The 20097-nt window shown below is 35.0% G+C and overlaps 2 protein-coding genes across 7 annotated transcripts in view; one reads left to right on the top strand and one right to left on the bottom strand.

Annotated features, from left to right (window-relative positions):
- The window catches only part of XRCC4 (X-ray repair cross complementing 4), a 147078-nt gene extending 136190 nt beyond the window's left edge, over positions 1–10888 (bottom strand). For 5 of the 6 annotated variants that reach the window (XM_088129955.1, XM_088129951.1, XM_088129953.1 and 2 more), the window contains exon 1: positions 10628–10763. The gene's annotated coding sequence lies outside the window, so the exon portion shown is untranslated. The other variant, XM_088129952.1, reaches the window with a different exon arrangement.
- On the top strand, positions 10840–19852 carry TMEM167A (transmembrane protein 167A). Its single transcript, XM_007433100.4, has 4 exons — positions 10840–10956; positions 13668–13777; positions 15574–15608; positions 19004–19852. The coding sequence occupies exons 1-4, from the start codon at positions 10954–10956 to the stop codon at positions 19072–19074; spliced, it is 219 nt and encodes a 72-aa protein (XP_007433162.1). The 5' UTR covers positions 10840–10953; the 3' UTR covers positions 19075–19852.
- The last annotated feature ends 245 nt before the right edge of the window (positions 19853–20097 follow it).

Below are 20097 nucleotides of genomic sequence, written 5' to 3'. Positions count from 1 at the left end.
AAGTTGTGAAAGCAGTTTCCTCTTCACTATGTTGAAGTGTTAGGTAACTAGCTGTTTCTCAGTTAGTGTGAATGTATGTCTTCTATCCATCCATAGTTCTCTCATATGTTTCATATAAACCTCTCTCATTAGGTCTATTGTTATAGTAGCATTCCATCAATTCCACGTTCTTGTCTCATCTATGTATGGTTTGTTCCAGTAGCCTACTTATCATCAGTTTATCCTGGTTCCCCAACATCTGGTGCGGACCTTGTTCATCCAGGAAATGTCTGAGCCGAAATGACTCTCTTGGTTTGTGTTACTCTCATATCCAAGGTAGGCAGGTGAAGCATTAGGGGGTACCAGCAAGGTAGGTACCAGCCAGCAAGGTACCAGTAGGGTAGGTACCAGCCGGCATTCAAACCCTGGTTAGGGCAACACTCTAACCACTATGCTATCCAGGTGATTGATTGATTGATTGATTGATTGATTGATTGATTGATTGACAGATAGGGTGGGATAAAAATTAATCATCATCATCATCCTCACCTCCCTTCTCTAATACTGCATGTTCCTGGGTGTGGGTCCAGGTGTTGGTCTTAACCTGCTGCCCTTGAGCCTCTGGATGAATACTATAAGATATCAGTACTGCTGTTTACTCCTCCATGGTCTTCTTTTGCTAGTGTTTTTTATTCATTTTTCCCCAGGCTTTTCAAACTCAAATCAGCCATAATAATCTCAGAACCTCTCATAAATTTTTCAGAATTTCCTACATACAGCTATGCAGGCCTCAAAGGCTCCCAATTTATTTAAAATGATCCTGTAAGGTTGCATTCCATAATTAAGAGAACAGGGATCACATATGGAATCCATTAGATTCTCTCAGGAACATAAAATATCTTTGCAAACACTTGAGTACTGGCAGCATTCAAGCTTCAAAATGAAGCTCAGAATATACAATATAACTTTGCCAGCAACTGCTGCATAGCTTTCAATGTGACAGGAAAATCCTAATAAGGTCTGAATCATTGGTCAGAACTTCACCAAAGCAATGAAGGATTACCTTCCTCTATAAGGCTGAATAACTACAATCAGTAGTTTCCATCAAAATTTGACAGAAAGATGTGCTTATCCAAAACATGGAATAAAACTGTAAATATGCTTGTCCAGAACATGGAATAAAAATGGTAAATGTGTCTCTTTTTCAGCACTTCTTGTATTAATGGAAATTTTAATTAGATCAGTTTCAAATTCAGTCCAACTGCAGACCTCATCCAGTAGAGCATAAATTCTAAACTTCATTAACTACAAATAATGTTTTATAAGCAACAGAACTGAAGTTTAAAAGGATGGAATCCCTAAAAACAACCCAAGAAATCCATCAAAACAATATTCTTGCTGCTGTAACAGCATAACTCTTCATATTTAAAAATCTGCTGAATTCTCTCCCCCTCCTCAAAAATACCTGTAACACTATATAATGTGTTAAGACTCCTACATTTCTCCTACATTATCTCTCTCCCATTTTACATGAATTTGACATCAACTCAATATCAGCACTGCACTTATTAAAATATGATGACTGCAACACATAGATGTTTTACAATGAAAACTTACGTGTATTACATGAAAACAGTAAAGGAACAAAGAGACATGTAGATATGGTCTTTTTTATATGCCCTTTTGTCAAAGCATCTGAAGAAATCTAAATTTCACATTCTCAGGTTCTTTTTTCTTCAACAGAAAATCACATTTTTTATTTCTAAAAGCAGATGACAGACCCAGAGACAGACAGATAGATAGATAATTGTATTATTGGAAATTAGATCGAAGCAGCAAAGCTCAATTCCCAGCAAATTATGTACTGAAAAAAAAAATTGGATCTATTGAAGGCAACCAAAGCCAACACTTATCGAAATCTTAAACACAGCTATGATCCATTTCCTGCCACCTGTATTCCACTGTGTACTGAATGAGATTTAATTTGGTCTTTATCCTCATAGTCATGTGAGATTGCTGGATCATTTTAAATGACTTTCTGTTAAACATTCCAACTGAAATCTATCAAACCAATTTTACTGTTTGTTTTTCCATAAAAGAAAGCATAATTAATGTTAAAAATAAAATAGAAATAATCTTGGGTGTGGTCTAAATCTTAATCAATTTATAAAGAAAATAGCCTCTTTTTCATTTGAAAAGGAATGAAATAACATCATGTCAACAAGACAGACAGTACTCTTTGCTAGAACAAAAGAGAGGCATTTTTTCAAATGTAGAATAAGATATTCTTTCTTTCTTTCTTTCTTTCTTTCTTTCTTTCTTTCTTTCTTTCTTTCTTTCTTTCTTTCTTAGCATTCCCACTTACCTGACAGGGAACATAGACACTAGGACACTACTGGTGTTACATACACACTACTCCTGGAGATAATGAATCTTTTTATATCTTGATAAAAAAAAATTCTGGACTAAAAATGAGATGCAAAGGGAATCAGCAACTTAGAGTGGTAACATACATCTTTCTTTTCCTTTGATTAAGAAAAGAGATTGCTGAGGTAGATTATTATTGGCTTATCAGTTTATTTAGAAGAATTGTTATAAGTTCTTGGAGAGTGATAGTGTTGAGGAAGAGGAGGAATTTGGGTTACAGAAGAAGGTTGGATTGAAACAGGAAGAAAAGAAGGAAGAAGTAGAAAAGTGAATCTGACATGAATTATACCATGTTGTGCTGGACAAGATTGGAAAAAAGACAGGTAAAGTCTGCAGAGTCATATCGTACTGGGACAGTTGTGTACTGGGAAATTAAGAGTAAGTCAATCAGTGGGTGTACTGGCTATAACCAAGGATGGACTTGCTTGTGGATATCATCATTTGGAATCCAGTCAAAGACCAGTACATTATAACTTAAGTGTAAATAATAGCATAGAGACATATCAGTGCCATTCAATTAGAAGGCGAGAACTGAAGAAAAGAAGCATTAGAAGAGCTGCAGTAGAATAACAAGCATAACAAGGCAAAAGATCAGTAAGAAGTTCTACAGCTAGGGACAGACTGGATTTGTATTGGTGCAGCTGGAAGGTGAGGAAGATTGCTGGAAAAAACTAGCCCAGCTTTGTGGTGTCCAAGTGATTGCAGTTCAGGATGTTAGCATGGCACAAGGAAAGATAAAGGAGTAGAGGAGAAGAAACTAAGTGCACGTTCAGTCCTTGGATGGGAGGCAGAGATCAAAACCCCACACGTTTGAATGGGAAAATGGAAGAAGCCTTGACTGAACCCCACACATTTGAATGGGAAAATGGAAGAAGCCTTGACTGAAAGCCAGATGAAGTGGTCAGTGGAGACTTGGATGGAGATGAAGGGATAGGATGTTGTGGTGAATGGGGGAGGTAGCTTGTGAACTGCAGGGTGGAGATACATTCCTAGATAAGTGGCAATGTATGTTATGGAAGCTTTTGTTAGTGGAAGATGTTTCCATATGGAGTCCCAGGGAAGGCATGAGATAGGGTGGGTCTGGGGAAGCCAAAGAGGCAAGGAAAGGAGAGGAGGATTATGGTAGTCACTGGCAGGGCAAAGTATGGCAGAAAATTAGGTGCAGGGAAAGAGAGATTGGATAGCAAATTCTAATTTTGTCCTCTTGATTTCAACTAAAGAGCCATGTAGTTTAATTGCTGGGAAACTTGACCTTAGACTAATTATGTTAAACATCAGGTTTGTCTGTAATCAATCCCTACTTTTTCATGATTTAATCAAGTTGTTTAACCTTTGTAAGCTGCTTAGAATCAGACTAAGGTGACATAAAAGCCACCATATTAAATAAAGTGTTTGAAATATATATTCAAGTAAGCCATTCAGCTACACCCATAAGTTGAATCAACTATAGAATGTCACAAAGTATTCTGGACACAAACAAAAGATCCAATTTATATAAAGCTATTATTAAAATGAATCCATGTGTAAGCAACACTGAGTTGATAAAGATGAATTTAGGATTTATCAACAACTGTGGAACATTCCTAAAAAATCCTTTACTACATGTAATATGTGTGGTAAGAGCAGATAAAGGAATAAGGATCTGGTTTCCATATCCTTTTCATGGATTTTTCTCAGCTGGTCTCTCAGTTTGAACAATTAACCTAGCAGTTTTAATCCTCTAGGTAAGTTGGAAATCTGTTAACTCAGAGACTTCTATTTAGAATACTTCTATCAGTCCCATCAGTATTACTTCTGGCCTTGTTGACACATGGAATAAGTAGTTGACATAGCCACTGACACAATTGCTTCTAAGAAATCTCTCCTGCAGCTTCACAGTAAGACTAAAGAATCACGGTTAATGAACCTGTAAGAATATAAAGTACAAATAGTACAGAAGCTAGAATAATTCTAGCCAAAGATTATAAAGCATACTTCAAAGCCCATTTTGAAATTGCAAATAGACTTTTTAGCTATCATTAAACTGCTGTACATTAAAAATGTTATATCCTAAAAAGACCATTATTACCTGTTACCATAAAATGGATAACAAGATTTCTGTATATTTGCACATTAAAAGCGGGCATCTAATCCAACTTGATCTTAATGGGTTAGCAAGTATAGACCCTGGATGTTTTCCTAGAAGGCATCCTTTATTTACTAACTGCATCTTTAGTTCACCTTTTTTTCTGGGAACTCAAGGTGTTTTATGTGGGGAGAAAGTCTCTTTTTTTAATTCCTAAATAATAAATAAAACTCTGTGAGGCAGTTTGGACTGAAACAGAGTGACTGGCTCACAATAAGTCAACCTGTTTTGAGACTGATCTAATCCTGTGTTGGATTTTTTAAAAAATGCATTTAATTTTCCAGTTTCATCCATTATTGGAGACCATAGTCATATAGATAGTAACTACAGTGTTTATTATTGCAATATGCTGGGAGCTATTCTTAAACATAATATAGAAGTTTCAATTGGCTTGAATGCAGATGTGGTTATTTATGCAGACCAAGACATCCATATTACTCCCATGTTCAAGTTGCACAGGCACCCACAGCATATTTTAGAGTACATATGAATTTGTTCTTCCTCACTGTGGCAGGAGGACATTCCTGCGAAGGATAAGTAAAGACTACTGGGAGTGTATACCAAGAGTATATACACACAGCAGGGTCTCCCAAGACATGAAGATCATCCTACCTGCCCACTAAAGCAAGCAGGCACCTATATTACTTTAATGACAATGGTAAAGCATCATTTCATACTGCATGGAAGAAGGCAATGGTAAACCACTCCTGTATTTTAGCAAGAAAATCATATAGATAGACAATATAAAGTGATTAATACTATAGTGCTGTATGATGGGCCCCTCAGGTTGGATGGCACTCAGTATGCTACTGAGAAAGAGCGAAGGATCTTTTGGAGTACTAATGGTGTTTATGAAATGGCTAGATTAAAGCCTTCATCATGTCTAGCTGCTGATGTTGCCCTACAGGAAAAGAAAATCTGAAGCTGCAAAGAGAGAATTACAATGGGAACATGGAATGTAAGAACATGCAAAAGGTCAATATAGTAAAACATGAAATTAATCAACTACACATTGACATCTTAGGCATCAGCAAATTGAAATGCATTGGAACTGGATACTTTCAGTCAGAAAATCATACTGTTTAGTACTCAGGATACAAAAACAAAGAAGAAATTATATTGTTTTCATAGCCAGAAATGATACCACAAACACAATACTTCAGTACAATGTAATAAATACTGAATAATAACAATTAGACTTTAATATAAAAATTATACAAGTTTATGATCCAACCACTGATGCAGAAGAAGAAGAGGCTAATGAATTTTATAGTCAAGTTCAATCTGAAATCAATAGAACATGCAAGATGTGCTGCTTGTTGTTGGAGATTGGAATGCTAAAGCTGGAAATAGTAAGAAGAAAATATAGTTAGACTGCATGGCCTAGGAAACAGAAAGAATCAGGAGAATAATTTATCAGCAATGATTTCTTCATTGCTTATCTTCAAATGACCAAAATGATGCATATAATACCTGGACATTACCAGATGAAGTACACAAAAATCAAATTGATTATATTATTGGTACAAGGAGGTAGAAGAGCTCAGTTATGAACTTCCAAGTCAAGCAGAAGTGGAAGAACAAAGACAACCAGTCTCTCACAATATGATACATAAAACCACAATCTTTAATTGTTTTGAAGTCCTAGACCTTATTGATTTCATTTCATTCCTCTGATTCCCTGTCAAAGAATTTTTTAAAGAATAATATTAAGAAACAGAAAAAAACAAACTGGATATCAGAACAGAATGCTGATAGGAGAAGTTGTATTACAATGACATCTGTAATGACATCAAAGAGACAAAGAAAAACAAGCAGTTTTCCAAAAGATTTCCAAACACAGAGGGATCTTCCAACCTCAAATCTGAACATTGAAAAATGCTAATGTATGGACTGTAACAGTTTCAAAAAGATTAAATAATGATGGAAGTATACTGAAATTATTAATCATCATCATCTTTATTAAAGACTTACAGCCAAAAGACATCAACATCTGATACAGTAGGGATGTCAACATCCAAGATACTTTAGAGGATATTCCCTATTTCCAAGAATGCCTGGTTCTAACCAAATTATGCCAGAAAATTGAGAGAATGACACAGCAGCCAACAGACTGGAAAATATTAGTCTACTTACCAGTACCAAAAAAGGAGACTTAACAGAGTATGCAAACTATCATATAATTTCACATGCTAGCAAAATAATGCTTAGGATTATCCAACACAAATTAAAGCCCTACATGGAAAGGGAAATACCAGATGTTCAAGCTGGTTTTAGAAAAGGTTGAGGAACAAGAGACACTACTGCTGATGCACCCAGAATAATTGAGAAAGCCAAAGAATACCAAAAACAAGTCAATATGTGCTTCATTAACTATAAAAGGCCTCTGATTACACTGACCATGTTAAGCTGTTGAATGTTGTTAGGAAAATAGGAATCCCAGAACATCTCATTGCCCTATACAGATGGCAGGAAGCCACAGTCCAGACTGACAAAACAGACTGGCTCCAGGTTGGCAAAGGAGTGAGACAACTCTCCCCTTATTTATTCAATTATATGCTGAATATATATTGAGAGAGGCTGGATTGGAAGGACAAGAGCATGGTTTTAAAATTGGAGAAAGAAACATCAATAACCTGCACTATACTGATAACACTATTCTACTAGCTAAATGCAAATGATTTGCAAGTTCTAGTAATGAAAGTCAAGGAGCAAAGTGAAAAAAACAGGATTAATGTATAATGAAGACCAAACTAATGATGACAGGCCCAGCAGCCAGCCTTAGAATTGACAATAAAGATATTAAAGTGGTGGATAGCTTCTGCCTTTGGGGATTCACTATCAAAAGTAAAAGAATTAGCAGTCAAAAATACACCACAAACTAGCACTTGATAGGGTAGCAATAAAGGCCATGAAAAAGATATTCAGATGCCATGATGTGCCTGTACCTGCAAAGATCAGAATCTTACAGGCAATTATTTTCCCTGTAACACTCTACTGTATGGAAGTAAGAGTTGGACTTTGAAGAAGCAGGATAGAAAGAGTATTGACACTTTTGATCTTTGGTGTTGGAGAAGACTCCTGAGAATACCATGGATAGCCAAGAAAACAAACAAATGGATCTCAGAACAAATTAATCTAATCTAAACATCTCACTTGAGGCACAAACAACCATGTAAACATTATCAAGTGTTTTGGACACTTTATACAAAGAGCCAACTCTCTTGAGAAATCTATATACTGTATGCTGGGAATAGTGGAAGGATTGTCATTGGAATAATTTCTATTTATATACAGCATGACAACTCTGGCTGATATTTAACGTAGTCCAAAATATGCCTTGTCAATTTTAGAAAATATGTCAACATTATTTGGGAATAATGCACAAGTTATTTTTAACAAGTTTATAAATACAACCAATCCAATAAGGGTTCAACTGGCTAAAAGATACCTTTCAAAATTAATTAACCAAAGTTAAATAAAGAGATTGCAGAGAAATTGAACAGATTCTGTGGTTTATTTGTTCCACATGCTAAGCCAAAAACCTCAGTTTAACAGGCACATAGCTACCATTATTTTACTCTCCACTGCATGATGCATTTTTATCAAACTTTGAGCCTTACATCCAAACCTGAAATACAACATTTTGTGTTTATGAAAATGAGAATTTGAACCTATGACAAACCTTGGTTATGAAGTTCAGTTTGGATAACTGCATAGTTTCAGAATACAGAGAGCTGGGTTAAACTGCATCACACAAGGAAAGAGGGGATGGTGGTTTACTTGCATGCATTCACTAAGCATTTTGGCAAACGCAGCCTTTGCACCTATTTTCACCTGTTTTCACTGTGAAAGATACAGGGCAAATTCCCTTGCCTTAAACCAGTATTTTCAGGATATCAGGAGAGCTGAGTTAAATAATGATAGGGAATAAAGTTCTACAGCTTTTTAACAAACTATATATTTGCTCCAGTTCTTATCTATATAAACAGAACTAATTTTGTAACAAAATATTTTTGTTATATTTTGTTACTAATGGCGAGAGTGTCCACAGGGGGATCAACAGCATTAAAATAGAGGCTGCGACTGGACAATCAAAGCCCTGCCCCTTTCTATGTGGATGCAATGTGTGTGACCTATACTAAAAAGAAGCAGGGCTTCAATCTTCCAGTTATGCCCACCATTTTGATGCCACTGACCTACCCACACAGACAGCCCTGCTGGTGGCCTGTGCAGAAACAGAAAGAAGTCAGTTAAACAGTGATCCAGGAAGATGCTGATTTTTTTCTTCCTAACAGATTAGATTATCTTGTTTCACATAAAGGAAAGGGTTATTGGCAACAAAACATTTGTAAAGACTGTGATGATTCTTCCTCAACAAATATAAGCCCTATCTCACTGATATTTTAATGTATTCTGAAAGCATTAAAAAGTATGTGGATGGATGATATGGGAGACCCTATGTACTTGAAGATTTTTTAGAAATCTTTTGGCAAAATCTTTCACCAAAGGCTTTTGAATACATTTAGTAGCCATAAGATAATAGAAAATAAATATATGATTTTTAAAATGGGAAACAGTATGACTAAACGGCCAGTTTTTGTAATGGAGGCATATCAGAAGTGGGTAGAGGGCAACCTCCAAAGATCCTTTTTAGGCCTGGTGCTTTTTATAAACTATTTGAAGTTAAGACTAACCAATAATATGGCCAGGTTTGCAGTTGGTACCAAATTTATACAGAATAAAAACAAAACATATTATTGCAAAAAGCTCCAACTAAGAACATCAGGCAATAAAATGGAAAATCTGGTTCAGTGTAAGTAACTATATGCACAGGAACAAAATCCGCAAGTCTGCATATACAATGATAGTGACTAACCAGGAAAAAGATCTCTAGGTCATGGCAGACAGCCTAAAGGAAGCAATGTAAAAGCTGAGGAAAACATTTAAAAGATGCATATTAATATCAGATTTGGTCATCCTATCCATACTTACAATTTATTTCACTAATGTTTATGTATGGGTAGTTTGATGTTGAAATACTATACATTGTGAAATACTGGAAGGAAAAAAATCATCTTTCAATGCTATGACCAATGGAGCAAAAATTCAATTCAATGGCAAGCCACTAGTGACTACCAGATTGAAGCAGTCAGTAGCTTCAATGTTTAACAATAAAAATAATTTGGTAATTAATAATTAGTTGTTTGATAAGTTGAATGACCATATCAGGACACATCAAGTATCAACTAACAAAATCTTTGAAAGGTATCAATATACCAAACTACAGAGCAGAATACATTCAGAGAAATGCATCACCTTTGCATGTTACCCCAATCTGTTCTATAAAACAAGCTCTAAGAAATGAGTTACCAGCTCACTTCCTTCCAATCATTTAACATAACCTAAGAAAAAACACTACAGAATTCCTGTGACACAGGAATCGTCGTTCAGGCAGCTCACGAATGGCAATACATCACTTATTACAAGTTTTCACTTTCCCTTTTTCCTAATTTGGAAAGTTAGGAAGTGAAGTTGTAGGTACTGGGTGAAATCAAAATATTATAATATTCCTCAGCCTACACATGAAACCTTGTGTTCTGAAATATCCCTCAGCCAAGAACTCACTGAATACAACCTTTGGCCCATGCTATCTCACAATCACATTGCGAGAGAAAGACGCTAAGGGAAGCAGAAATGGGACCCTGCTGAACACTTGGAAAAACACCCAGAAATTGTTAATACAGGTCTACGACCCAGGCGACGAAAAGGAGGCAGCCCACGTGGGAGCACGGGCACCTTCGCACCCTGCATACGCGCACTCTGTACACCGAATGCCACGAACGTGCGCCAGGGGTCTCGGCGTGCCTGCATGTCTTCCACTGTGCAGGTTCCTCTCTGACCCACGAGAAAACCCTGAGGGAGAATGAATCGGAAAAGTACGTCCGCCGCCTTGACTTATACATTAAAAAGGCGGGAAATAAACAAACAAACAACAATAATGGCCCGCTGAATTTATAATCAGTCTAACCAGAATGGCACTCTAACAAATACGATCACGCTGCCCTTCCTCTCCTCCCACCCTCCCTTTCCTACCTCGCACCGCATTGGAAATTCCACTTTCGTTTTTTGTATATACAAATTGTGTATGTTTGTGTGTTTATATACATATATATACGCACACACAAACATTTGGGATCGTCTTCTTTTTTATTTTTTTGATCAACTAAGAAGAACCTACCGCCGTCATCCCCACCCCAAGCTTAGCGGCTGTCACTCTCCCTTCTTCCAATCACAACATCGACGCTTTCCCGTCGGGGCCTCTCTTCCGCCCAATCAGCAGGAGCCTAGGGCTCCTCTTTGTTTCAGGTCCCGCCCCCTGGTTACCGGAAGTGTGATGTGGCTCGTGGCGGCGCGTAGCTATGGTAAGAGCGGCGTTGGGAAGACGGGTTTCTCGTTTGGAAACCCGGGTCGGCCGTCCTTGCGGCTCCTTTGGCGGCGCGCGCGGGACAGCGCGACCGTCCTTGGGAATGGCCCGATAACACGTGTGGAGGGTCGCTCGGGTCCTTCCCCAGCGTAGCGTCGTCGCCTTTGGCGTTGCGAAAGCGGCCTAGCTGGCGTCGTCGTGAAAGGTGATGTCTCCCGTAGAGCATCACTCTTTGCTCCTCCCCGTCTCCTCCTTTGTGTAAACTCGGTGGCGAAATCTTCGTTCGCCAAATAGCCTGGCTAGTTTACGGCTCAGGGTTTTGTGCGAGCCTCGCCCGTGTGTTTAAGTTGTAACAAAGTACTGAGAAACTCCGTGCACCTCGGTTAATTCAGCACACCGCGGTTCAGTGTGGATAAATGGGTTGTGTGGACACAACCGCTTTATATACGTAATAAATAAAGTATTTGTTGTTTAATGCATACCTTACCTCTGTGCCTGCTGCTTTTATATTAACTGGTCAAGGAAGTGTGATACCTTTGTTTTATTTTTCTTTAGAAAATTGCTTTCGTGTTTAGTATTAAAGCACTTGTCAGTTGCACAGTTCTTGTAGATAAGACAAAGGTTTCACATTTTGATTCTATTTATTACCTCTTTGGTCTCTGTTTGGTGACCTAGCAAATATTTATTACATAGACTTATACACCCCTTCTGTAGACTCGGGGCACAACATTTAGGTACCTTTTTGAAGATTGTTGTTTCTATAAAACACCAAGCAGTATATCCATTGTTATTTATTTATCGAGCTTGTACCCTGCTGCAATCTGATGATTCTCCGCACCTTGTGGAGTGTGCAATGTGGTAACAGTTAAAAATGGTTAATATGGTTTTAAGAAAAAAATGACATAACCCCCCAACAAAGACAGAATAACAGTCAGCAAAAACAAAAGAATAAAAGGTGGTGCAGTACTTGTTAAGAGGAAGCCCTCCAAAATAATACGTAAAATGTTAGAATCAATAATTGTTAGTAATACAGCGTAACACATATTTTACATGGAGATAAATTGTACTGCATTAAGTTCTGTGTTCTTCCATTTATATTTAAAATCAGTTTGCATTGTATAATCTCTTACGTGATGCCTCCTTTTATTACACCTAGGACAAAACAATAGAGGAAAGAAAGGCAGTGATAGAGAAAGAATTGTGACAGTTACCAGTTTTATTTAATTACATACTTAGTTGCAGCATAGTAAGCAGAAGCTACATGGGAAATAATAGGTACTGAGCACAGAAGTTTCTAAAAGAAGAAGAAACACATCAGGTAGCAAGGAGAATGGTCTTTTGAAAGAGATCCTTGGAAGAACTGAGAATTGTTTTGCAACATTGGTTGTAGGAACTACTTTTCTAGATCTGGTCTAGAAAAATAGCCTTTTTCATTTTTACACTATGGCTACTTTGCACATCATGGTAAATGAATTGTTTCATTTAAATGAAGGTGTTTTGAAGGGGTCTGAAGACCTGGCTCTTCACCAGGCCTTTGGTGAGGATGACTGAAGCCTCCTTTTAAACCTAGGTTGTTTTCTTTTGCTTCCATCAGGTTTGTTATGCTGTCATCTCTACCTTTTTGTTGTTGTTTTTATTCTCTTGTTTTTACCTTTTAAATAATTTTGTATGACACTCTACTGTTTCAGTACTGTGTCCCAGCCCACAGTCGCTGGGAGTTGGGCGGCATATAAATTTAACAGGTAATAGTAATAAATCCAGATTGTCAAGTGTGGACTGCTCAGTTATTCTCACTTGATTTCTGCCAAATGGGAGTAGCTAAAGAAACCTGAAGGTTCCTTACATAGTTTATCACACTGTGTGAATTGAGAACTCTGGCTTGCTCTTCATATTAGAGTCTGAAGTCACACCTTCAAATCCCTGCTTTGTTTTGGAGGCATGAGACAGGAATCCCAATTTCCACATTATATGTTCATTATTAAAAGTAGAATCCATTATGAGAGTAGACAAACCTGCTATACCAAACGAGACAACCAGTCTAGCTAGTGATAGTATCAATGGTATTAACTGGCAACAATTCCTCAAGGTTTAAGGCAGAAATCAACTCAGCCTTTCTGAACCCAAACTATAGATGTCAAGGATTAAAACTGAGCCTTTCTGCACATAAAGCATGCCCTATGCTCTCCAGGTTTACATCTAAATTATGGGTGACTTCATTCACTCTGTACTGCACTTTGAGATACTGTTTCAGTGAAATCAAAATCTGCCCTTTTCTCATAACTAAATGCAGTCATCTCTTATTGACAGGACATGTTAAAGGGTATGCACTGCATGCCTTTTAGATTCACTGTGTCCCAAGTTTTCCTTAAAATGCACAAGTTTGTAATATCAAAACATGGTTTCCAACAAATGCTTTGACTATTGAAATGGAGTATAAATTATGCTGAAGACTTTAATTTGCAAAACAAGTAATTTATGAATGGATGATCTGGTATTTTCAATAATACCTGATTTTGAAAAAGAAATCATCTAGTACTTCTTTGTTACTTGCTTTAGGCAGCATGGATATATTGGAATTAGAATGAAAATTAGTAATAGGCTGTTAAAATTCTTATTTTTCTATTTATTTCTGGGAAGAGGGATAGGTATACAATAAAGAACTTCTAAAAACTGACTAATAACAATATTTTATATCACATTTTCTTTCAGTCTGCAATCTTCAATTTTCAGAGTCTTCTGACGGTAATCTTGCTGCTTATATGTACATGTGCATACTTAAGGTCTTTGGCTCCCAGATTACTGGATAACAATAAAACAGGGTATGTGAATTTCTAGAAATTTGGGGAAAGGATATGCATGTAAGCTTGCTTGTTTTTAATCTTAGTATATTGATTTTCTTTTGAAATGGATTCATTGATACTAAGCATTGTTAATCCTTGAAAGCTTAATTACAGTGTAATTCATTTACAATCACACAACATTTTCATTTTTTTTTAAATGGAGCCTGCCTTTCTAAGAAGCTATGAGATTTCACTATTTGGAACATTAGAGAAAAGAATTTGAAAATTAATGTCATCTCCTAGTATTCTATATGGTTTTTTTATTATTATTTTATGGGGGTTTTACAATTCTGTGGTTTTATTTTACATTTTTATGGCTGTAAATAGCTGAAAGCTAGTTTGAAGATGGCAGTGTACAAATCATGTAATAGACATATAAAATAACTTACACTTTAATACTTATTCAGTAAGACACTAATTAAGCTAAAACGCCCAATCTAAAAACCCTCTTTCTAAATAAAACTTCCTTACATATCATTTTAAAGTGGGCAATAAAAGTAATATATCCTTCCTAGGCAGTTCATTCCATATTTTTGGCACCATGCCCTTTCTTTGAACCTCAGAAGGACTTTAAGAATGATTGCAGAAGCTAAATCGAATTTCCAAGCAACCTGATATGAAGCAAAACAAATTCCTTTGTCCCAGGCCATTAGGGCTTTAAAAGCCAAATAAAAATTTAGCCAGAAATGTAATTTGATGTCTTTGTATTTACAAATTAATATATAATTTTACTATATTGCAATTATTAAATAATTTTCTCTAACTATAACATTGAAAATAAAACATTGGCTACAACTTTTGGAAACCTCTGGGGTCCACACCTAATACTTTCATGAACCTCAGGTTGTACACCTCTGTTATATCAGGTGACTTGTCTTTATTGTAGCAACTGGCTTATATCCATTTTTGAGCTAATTGAACAAACTCAAGATGTACAGGGCAATACTTAAAATTGTACATTGTGCCCCTTGTTATGTCATACATAGTTTGGTAGAAGCATATTTATGATATGTTAACATTTCAGTGTTTTCTGTGATTTGTAGAGAAGCATTTTCTTTATGTATTAAGTTTGTTGTTTATTTGTGGAATTGTGGCTGTTGGCCCCAAATGTTTTATTTGCTTGAAAAGTTAATTTCTTTTCTTGTTTAGATAGAATTTCTTTTATAACCTTGTACTCTCCCAGTGCAAAATTAAGGTATCACTTGATCCCATAGAACCTTTCCCTTAATGAATGCGGTTTTGCTGTGGACAATCTTTTATTATAATTTTTTGTGTCTGATACAAATTGCAGGATTCTATACTGTTGCTGAATATTAATACGGCTGTATCAAAAGCCATATTATATGCAGGCTAATGCTATGATTTGATTGATGCAAACCCATATTTATTGAGTGATTTTTATACCAATTTTCATTTATAGTTTGGGAAAAAGATCCTTCCCATCTGTAAGATTAAAAAATGAATCAGAATTTATAAAATTGCAACTATTTCTGTATGTTCGGGACTTCAAGACTGCATGCTCAGTTATGTTTGTAACGGAAAGAAATTCAAAAGCATTTTGTGAGCATGAAAAAAATCAACAGACTTACACTTCCTTAAAAATAGGTATTGGGATATTCGTTATTACTATATACTATACAAAATAGGTATTGGAATATTCATCATTACTATATTGAGATATTTGTCATTACATAATTCATCATTACTATTGTATCTGTTTAATTTGCATTTAATCATAGCGAAAATATGAAATTATTTTTCTTATATATTTTCAGATTATTGGGCATATTCTGGAAGTGTGCCAGGATTGGTAAGTAGTTGTCTTGTTTCTAGTTACCCATGCATATGCCAGTGCATATACACTGTTGTTGAATATGTATAACATTTAAGCATGTGTACATTTGCTGAACAAATAACAAGTAAGCAAGTTGCTTATTTCCAACTGTATAGATGGCATCTTCATGTTCTTATTTGCAATTTTATCCTTGGTAAACAGATAATACAGAGTTACAAATGTGAACTTTGCAAATATATGAGCAGACAATTCCCATTTACAAAGTTTTTACTGCTGGATTTTTTTTCCTAGTCAATAAAATATGTATCTTTTTATTTTTATTATGCAAACTAATAAAAGAAAGTATAACTGAATTTAACAGCATTAAGGATAAATGCAAAATAATAAGCATAGCAATACAAAAGGGGGGAAGGGGAAAAGCCCTGAAATATAAACAGAACAACCACAAAACTGACCATATTGCTTGAGTTCTTTGGCCAGTATTGTATAATAATTATTTTGACCAAACCTCATGCCTGAATAATCCACAATTTTTGATATCTTGATAAATTCCAGTACAGCAGATATAGCCAAGGAGAACATATGTGTCTTTAACATACAGCAATCAATCCACAGGCATATGTACAGTTTGGTTGATGTCAGCATCAAACACTGCAGCAAGAAGGCAAAATCAAACTGTATGCCAAGATAACCTCATCCTTAAATTTTCAAAATTGTTATTCTGACCCACTGAAATTAAGTCTGATTTCCTTTGATTTATAGAAAAACTAGATAGGATCCTGAATTTGTGTATTAATGAGACAGATTTCTGGTCTATTTTTAAAACATGAGATATTAAAGTATATATAATAAATTCTTGGACTCTATCCCCTTTGCAATAAGTCGATTGATATCAGAATTTGTAATTATTGTGTGATTTAATTTGCGTGCGTTAAAGCAAGAACATCACTTAAAAATCTGGTATTTTCAGAAGCTTAATGAACCCTGTATAAATCGCCCTGCAACATACAATATGCAATGATACTATAATTGGCAGAATATTTTTATTTATTTTTTTATATTTTAAATTTGTCACTGCCTGTCTCATCACAGAGACTACTGTATTCTGTTATCTAGAAGCCAAAATACTGATTATAATCATGGCATCTGTATCTATTCAAGGAAGTAGATATGCAGATAGAAGAGGTAGTAAGGTCCTTGCGTAGGCTGTGATGTTTGCCACATTAATACTAAAAAGCTTTTTTTTATTATTTGAAACAACTTCCCTATAGATGCTAATAAAATTGGAAACCAAAACCCAATATACTTTTCATACCAAACAACTGGAAAACCATTAAGACCAGGAGTCTTCCCCACTTTCATGTACATAATTGTAGTGACAATTTCCTGAAGCAAAAGAGGTAAAATACACTCACTAGGCTTAGATCCCTTAACTGGGATCTATATACGCTTTCCCATCTATATCCCAAATAGAAGGTATAATATTATGTTGCTTAATTTTGTTTAGACCTCAATAATTTACTAAATTTCTTTCCCTTATCCCAATATTGTTATTTACACATTTTTGAGGTGGGGTTGTTGGTGTTTTGGATGCAATTTAAATATAGTAGGGATGGATAAAATATAAGGGGTTTTTTTTCCCCCTCACTGTTTTCAGCATTAATAATATCAAATGGCAGTATTCTTTTGTAACATGAAATATTAAAGGACTGGGATTTCCCGCTAAATGTTGACAGGTCTTACTAGGTTTAAAAAAATGGGAACTGAATGCGTTTTTTGCAGGATACTCAAAATTTGTCTAAAAACATATTTTACAGAATGGGTGAGTGAAGTTTAATATATAGATTTTCTGAGTTGATCATTAAAAAATATTAGATGTGGAACTTGCTGACTTTAATGTATCTTTGCTAAATGATAAAGATTTTGTTAAGTGTTATCAAATACTGATTTCATTTATCAGCCTTTGGTATGGAACACTGCTAAATCTTTGGTTGCAGGTCACATTATTACATGTGCTTCGATTTGTTAAAAATAAATTTTAGAGGACAAAGTTTAGAAAAATATTATTGCTTTATATACAGTTTTTTGCTCCAATTTTATTGGGGATGTTTTAGCAAGATTACAAAAAATGGAGTACAAACATACAAAAAATAAAATGAAGGAAGGGCAAGGTAAAAACATGACAGATAATTATAAGAAATAAAATATATTTAAAATAGAAATTTTTACAGAATGCCTGATGATGATTTTGCCTCAGTTAAATTATATTTCTAACACAAAATCATAGTTAAATATGATTGAAAGTTTCAGTACTACAATCTCCCAGAGTTTTTGTTTTGCAAGGTAGTAGTCTGTAGGCATACGCGCACACACATCCCTCTATTCATTCCATGGAAGAGGGAAAAGGTGGTACACCATCTCTTTCTATCTTTGCCCTTCTCTGCCACATATACAGGAATGGGGAAGATCAGAGTGGAGGAAAGGATTAAACAAATTGTCCTAAAACAGCAGTTTCCCAATGTTCAAAGCAGCCTAGTGGACTTGCTGTTTTGCAAAACAAGTACAAGTGTCTTTCTTAAAAATCCAGATTTCTAAGTATTTAGACCTTCTGATTATTTTAACACTCTATATAAATCTAAATTTTCATTAATGTAAAATTCAACTCTGCTACTTTTATTTAAGTAGTCTTTTGGGTGTTCACACCTTTCAGACAAGCTGTTGCCTATTTGTAAAGTATTGTTAACAGACATGCAATCCTAATGGATGATGGATACTTCTTTCAAGAAAATTAAGAACAGAAAACTTCAACACTCATGAAAATTGTGAGGTGGACTTGCTCAACATTAATTCTAAACAGATGTGAAACTGCACGTGTTAATTCATTTAGCTATTTGCAGTTTAATTACATATCAGATGATGACAATGTCTTGTAACATTGTGGTAGCCTTACTTAAAGGGAAGAATTGGTGAACTGTTTCTGGCTATGGAAAGATTAGTTGTTGAGAAGAATAAAATTATATTTACTTAGTGCACTAATATTTGAAAAGCTTAAACTGTTTTTATCAGGCATTGAGGTCTTTCTTTAATTAAAGAAAAATATTTTAAGTATTACCAGTATGCTACTTAATTTATCAAAAGAACTTTTGACATTGTCAAGTACTGAACGTCAGGTGGTAAATTCATATTCTTTTGTGCAATGGAATGTCTTTTACTAGTTATGGAAGGACTGGGTTTCAGAAGAATTATTGGATTCACTGTTACAATATTTTCACCTGAATGTGCCACCAGCCATTCTTTTTCTGTATTCTCTCGCAGACCTAGTTAGTAGTAGTTTATTTCATTCAAACTAGGAAAAAAAATGCTTGCTTGTAATAAAGGAGATAGTAATTCAGTATTGTTTCTTCTTCCAGGTGAACGGAAGAGCCCTTATGTAGCAATATGCTGTATTGCAATGGCCTTCAGTATTCTGTTTGTACAATAAAAATGGGAAAATGTTAAGAATATACTGCTGTCAATTTGCAATCAAATAAAAGACTTGAAGAAACTGAAGACAAAAATACGTTCTACACCTCAGTTTGTTATGTCTGTTTGGACAAGAAAGGCTTTTGACTCTGTGTTTCAGTATTTTTGGTTAAAGAGCAGTGATGTTGAAAGAAATATAGTTATTAATCCTTTTGGTTGGATAACATTCATTTATGTTAATTATTCTAAATTTCAGTAAAGCCTTAAGACTACAACAGTGAGTTATGTCTGCCAGAGTTGATTTGATGTTAAACCCAAAACCCTTTTAAATACTTTTTATTTAAAAGTTTTTACTTTTTTCATATCAAAATAGGAATAAGAGAAATAAAATCTTAAACTGTAGATAAAGAGAAAGTAACGTATCATAATAGAAAACAAATATGTTAAACTATGAGGGAGACAGAGTTAAAGTTAGAAAGACTATTTGGAACAGAAGATTTCAATTAAGTTCAGTTTCATTAGAGCTTTTCTAATTGTTCTGTTTATAGGTTTTACAAATTATAAAATATCTGCAATAGAAAATAATTTTACAAAGACAATTCTGTTCTGTTATGACTTCATTAAACAAATGCTTCTCTGTAATATGGCCAACCGTTAATATTTATGCTTCACCTTGATTTTTAGTAAACAATTTATATAAAGTTGCTTATTGCTGCAGACTATTAAATTCTAGAACTTAAATCTCATGTATGTACTTCACTTACCTATTGAAATAAAATACAATCTGGATTTTTTTTCAGAAACATCTGAATACTGCCTTTTAATTATTTCACCAGTATTTAATTATCTATCAGGATTTTCATTATAGGGCTACAAAAATTGAAAGAACAATTAATACTGGTTTAGTGTTAGCTGAAATTAATTATCAAATCTGGTCTCCATTTGTCTGTTACCTACTTCTGTATCAGTATAACTGCATAACTAAATACTCCTTTGGCTTTTAACTTACTTCACAAATCATGAGAAATATTTTATGATCCTT

Source organism: Python bivittatus, unplaced genomic scaffold (genome assembly GCF_059951505.1).
Source record: "Python bivittatus isolate LINGU-HERP-01145 unplaced genomic scaffold, Pbiv_v1 ctg000850_np1212, whole genome shotgun sequence".
Lineage (NCBI taxonomy): Eukaryota > Metazoa > Chordata > Lepidosauria > Squamata > Pythonidae > Python > Python bivittatus.
Note: the sequence above shows the minus strand (reverse complement) of the source record. Positions and strands in the feature narration are given on the sequence as shown.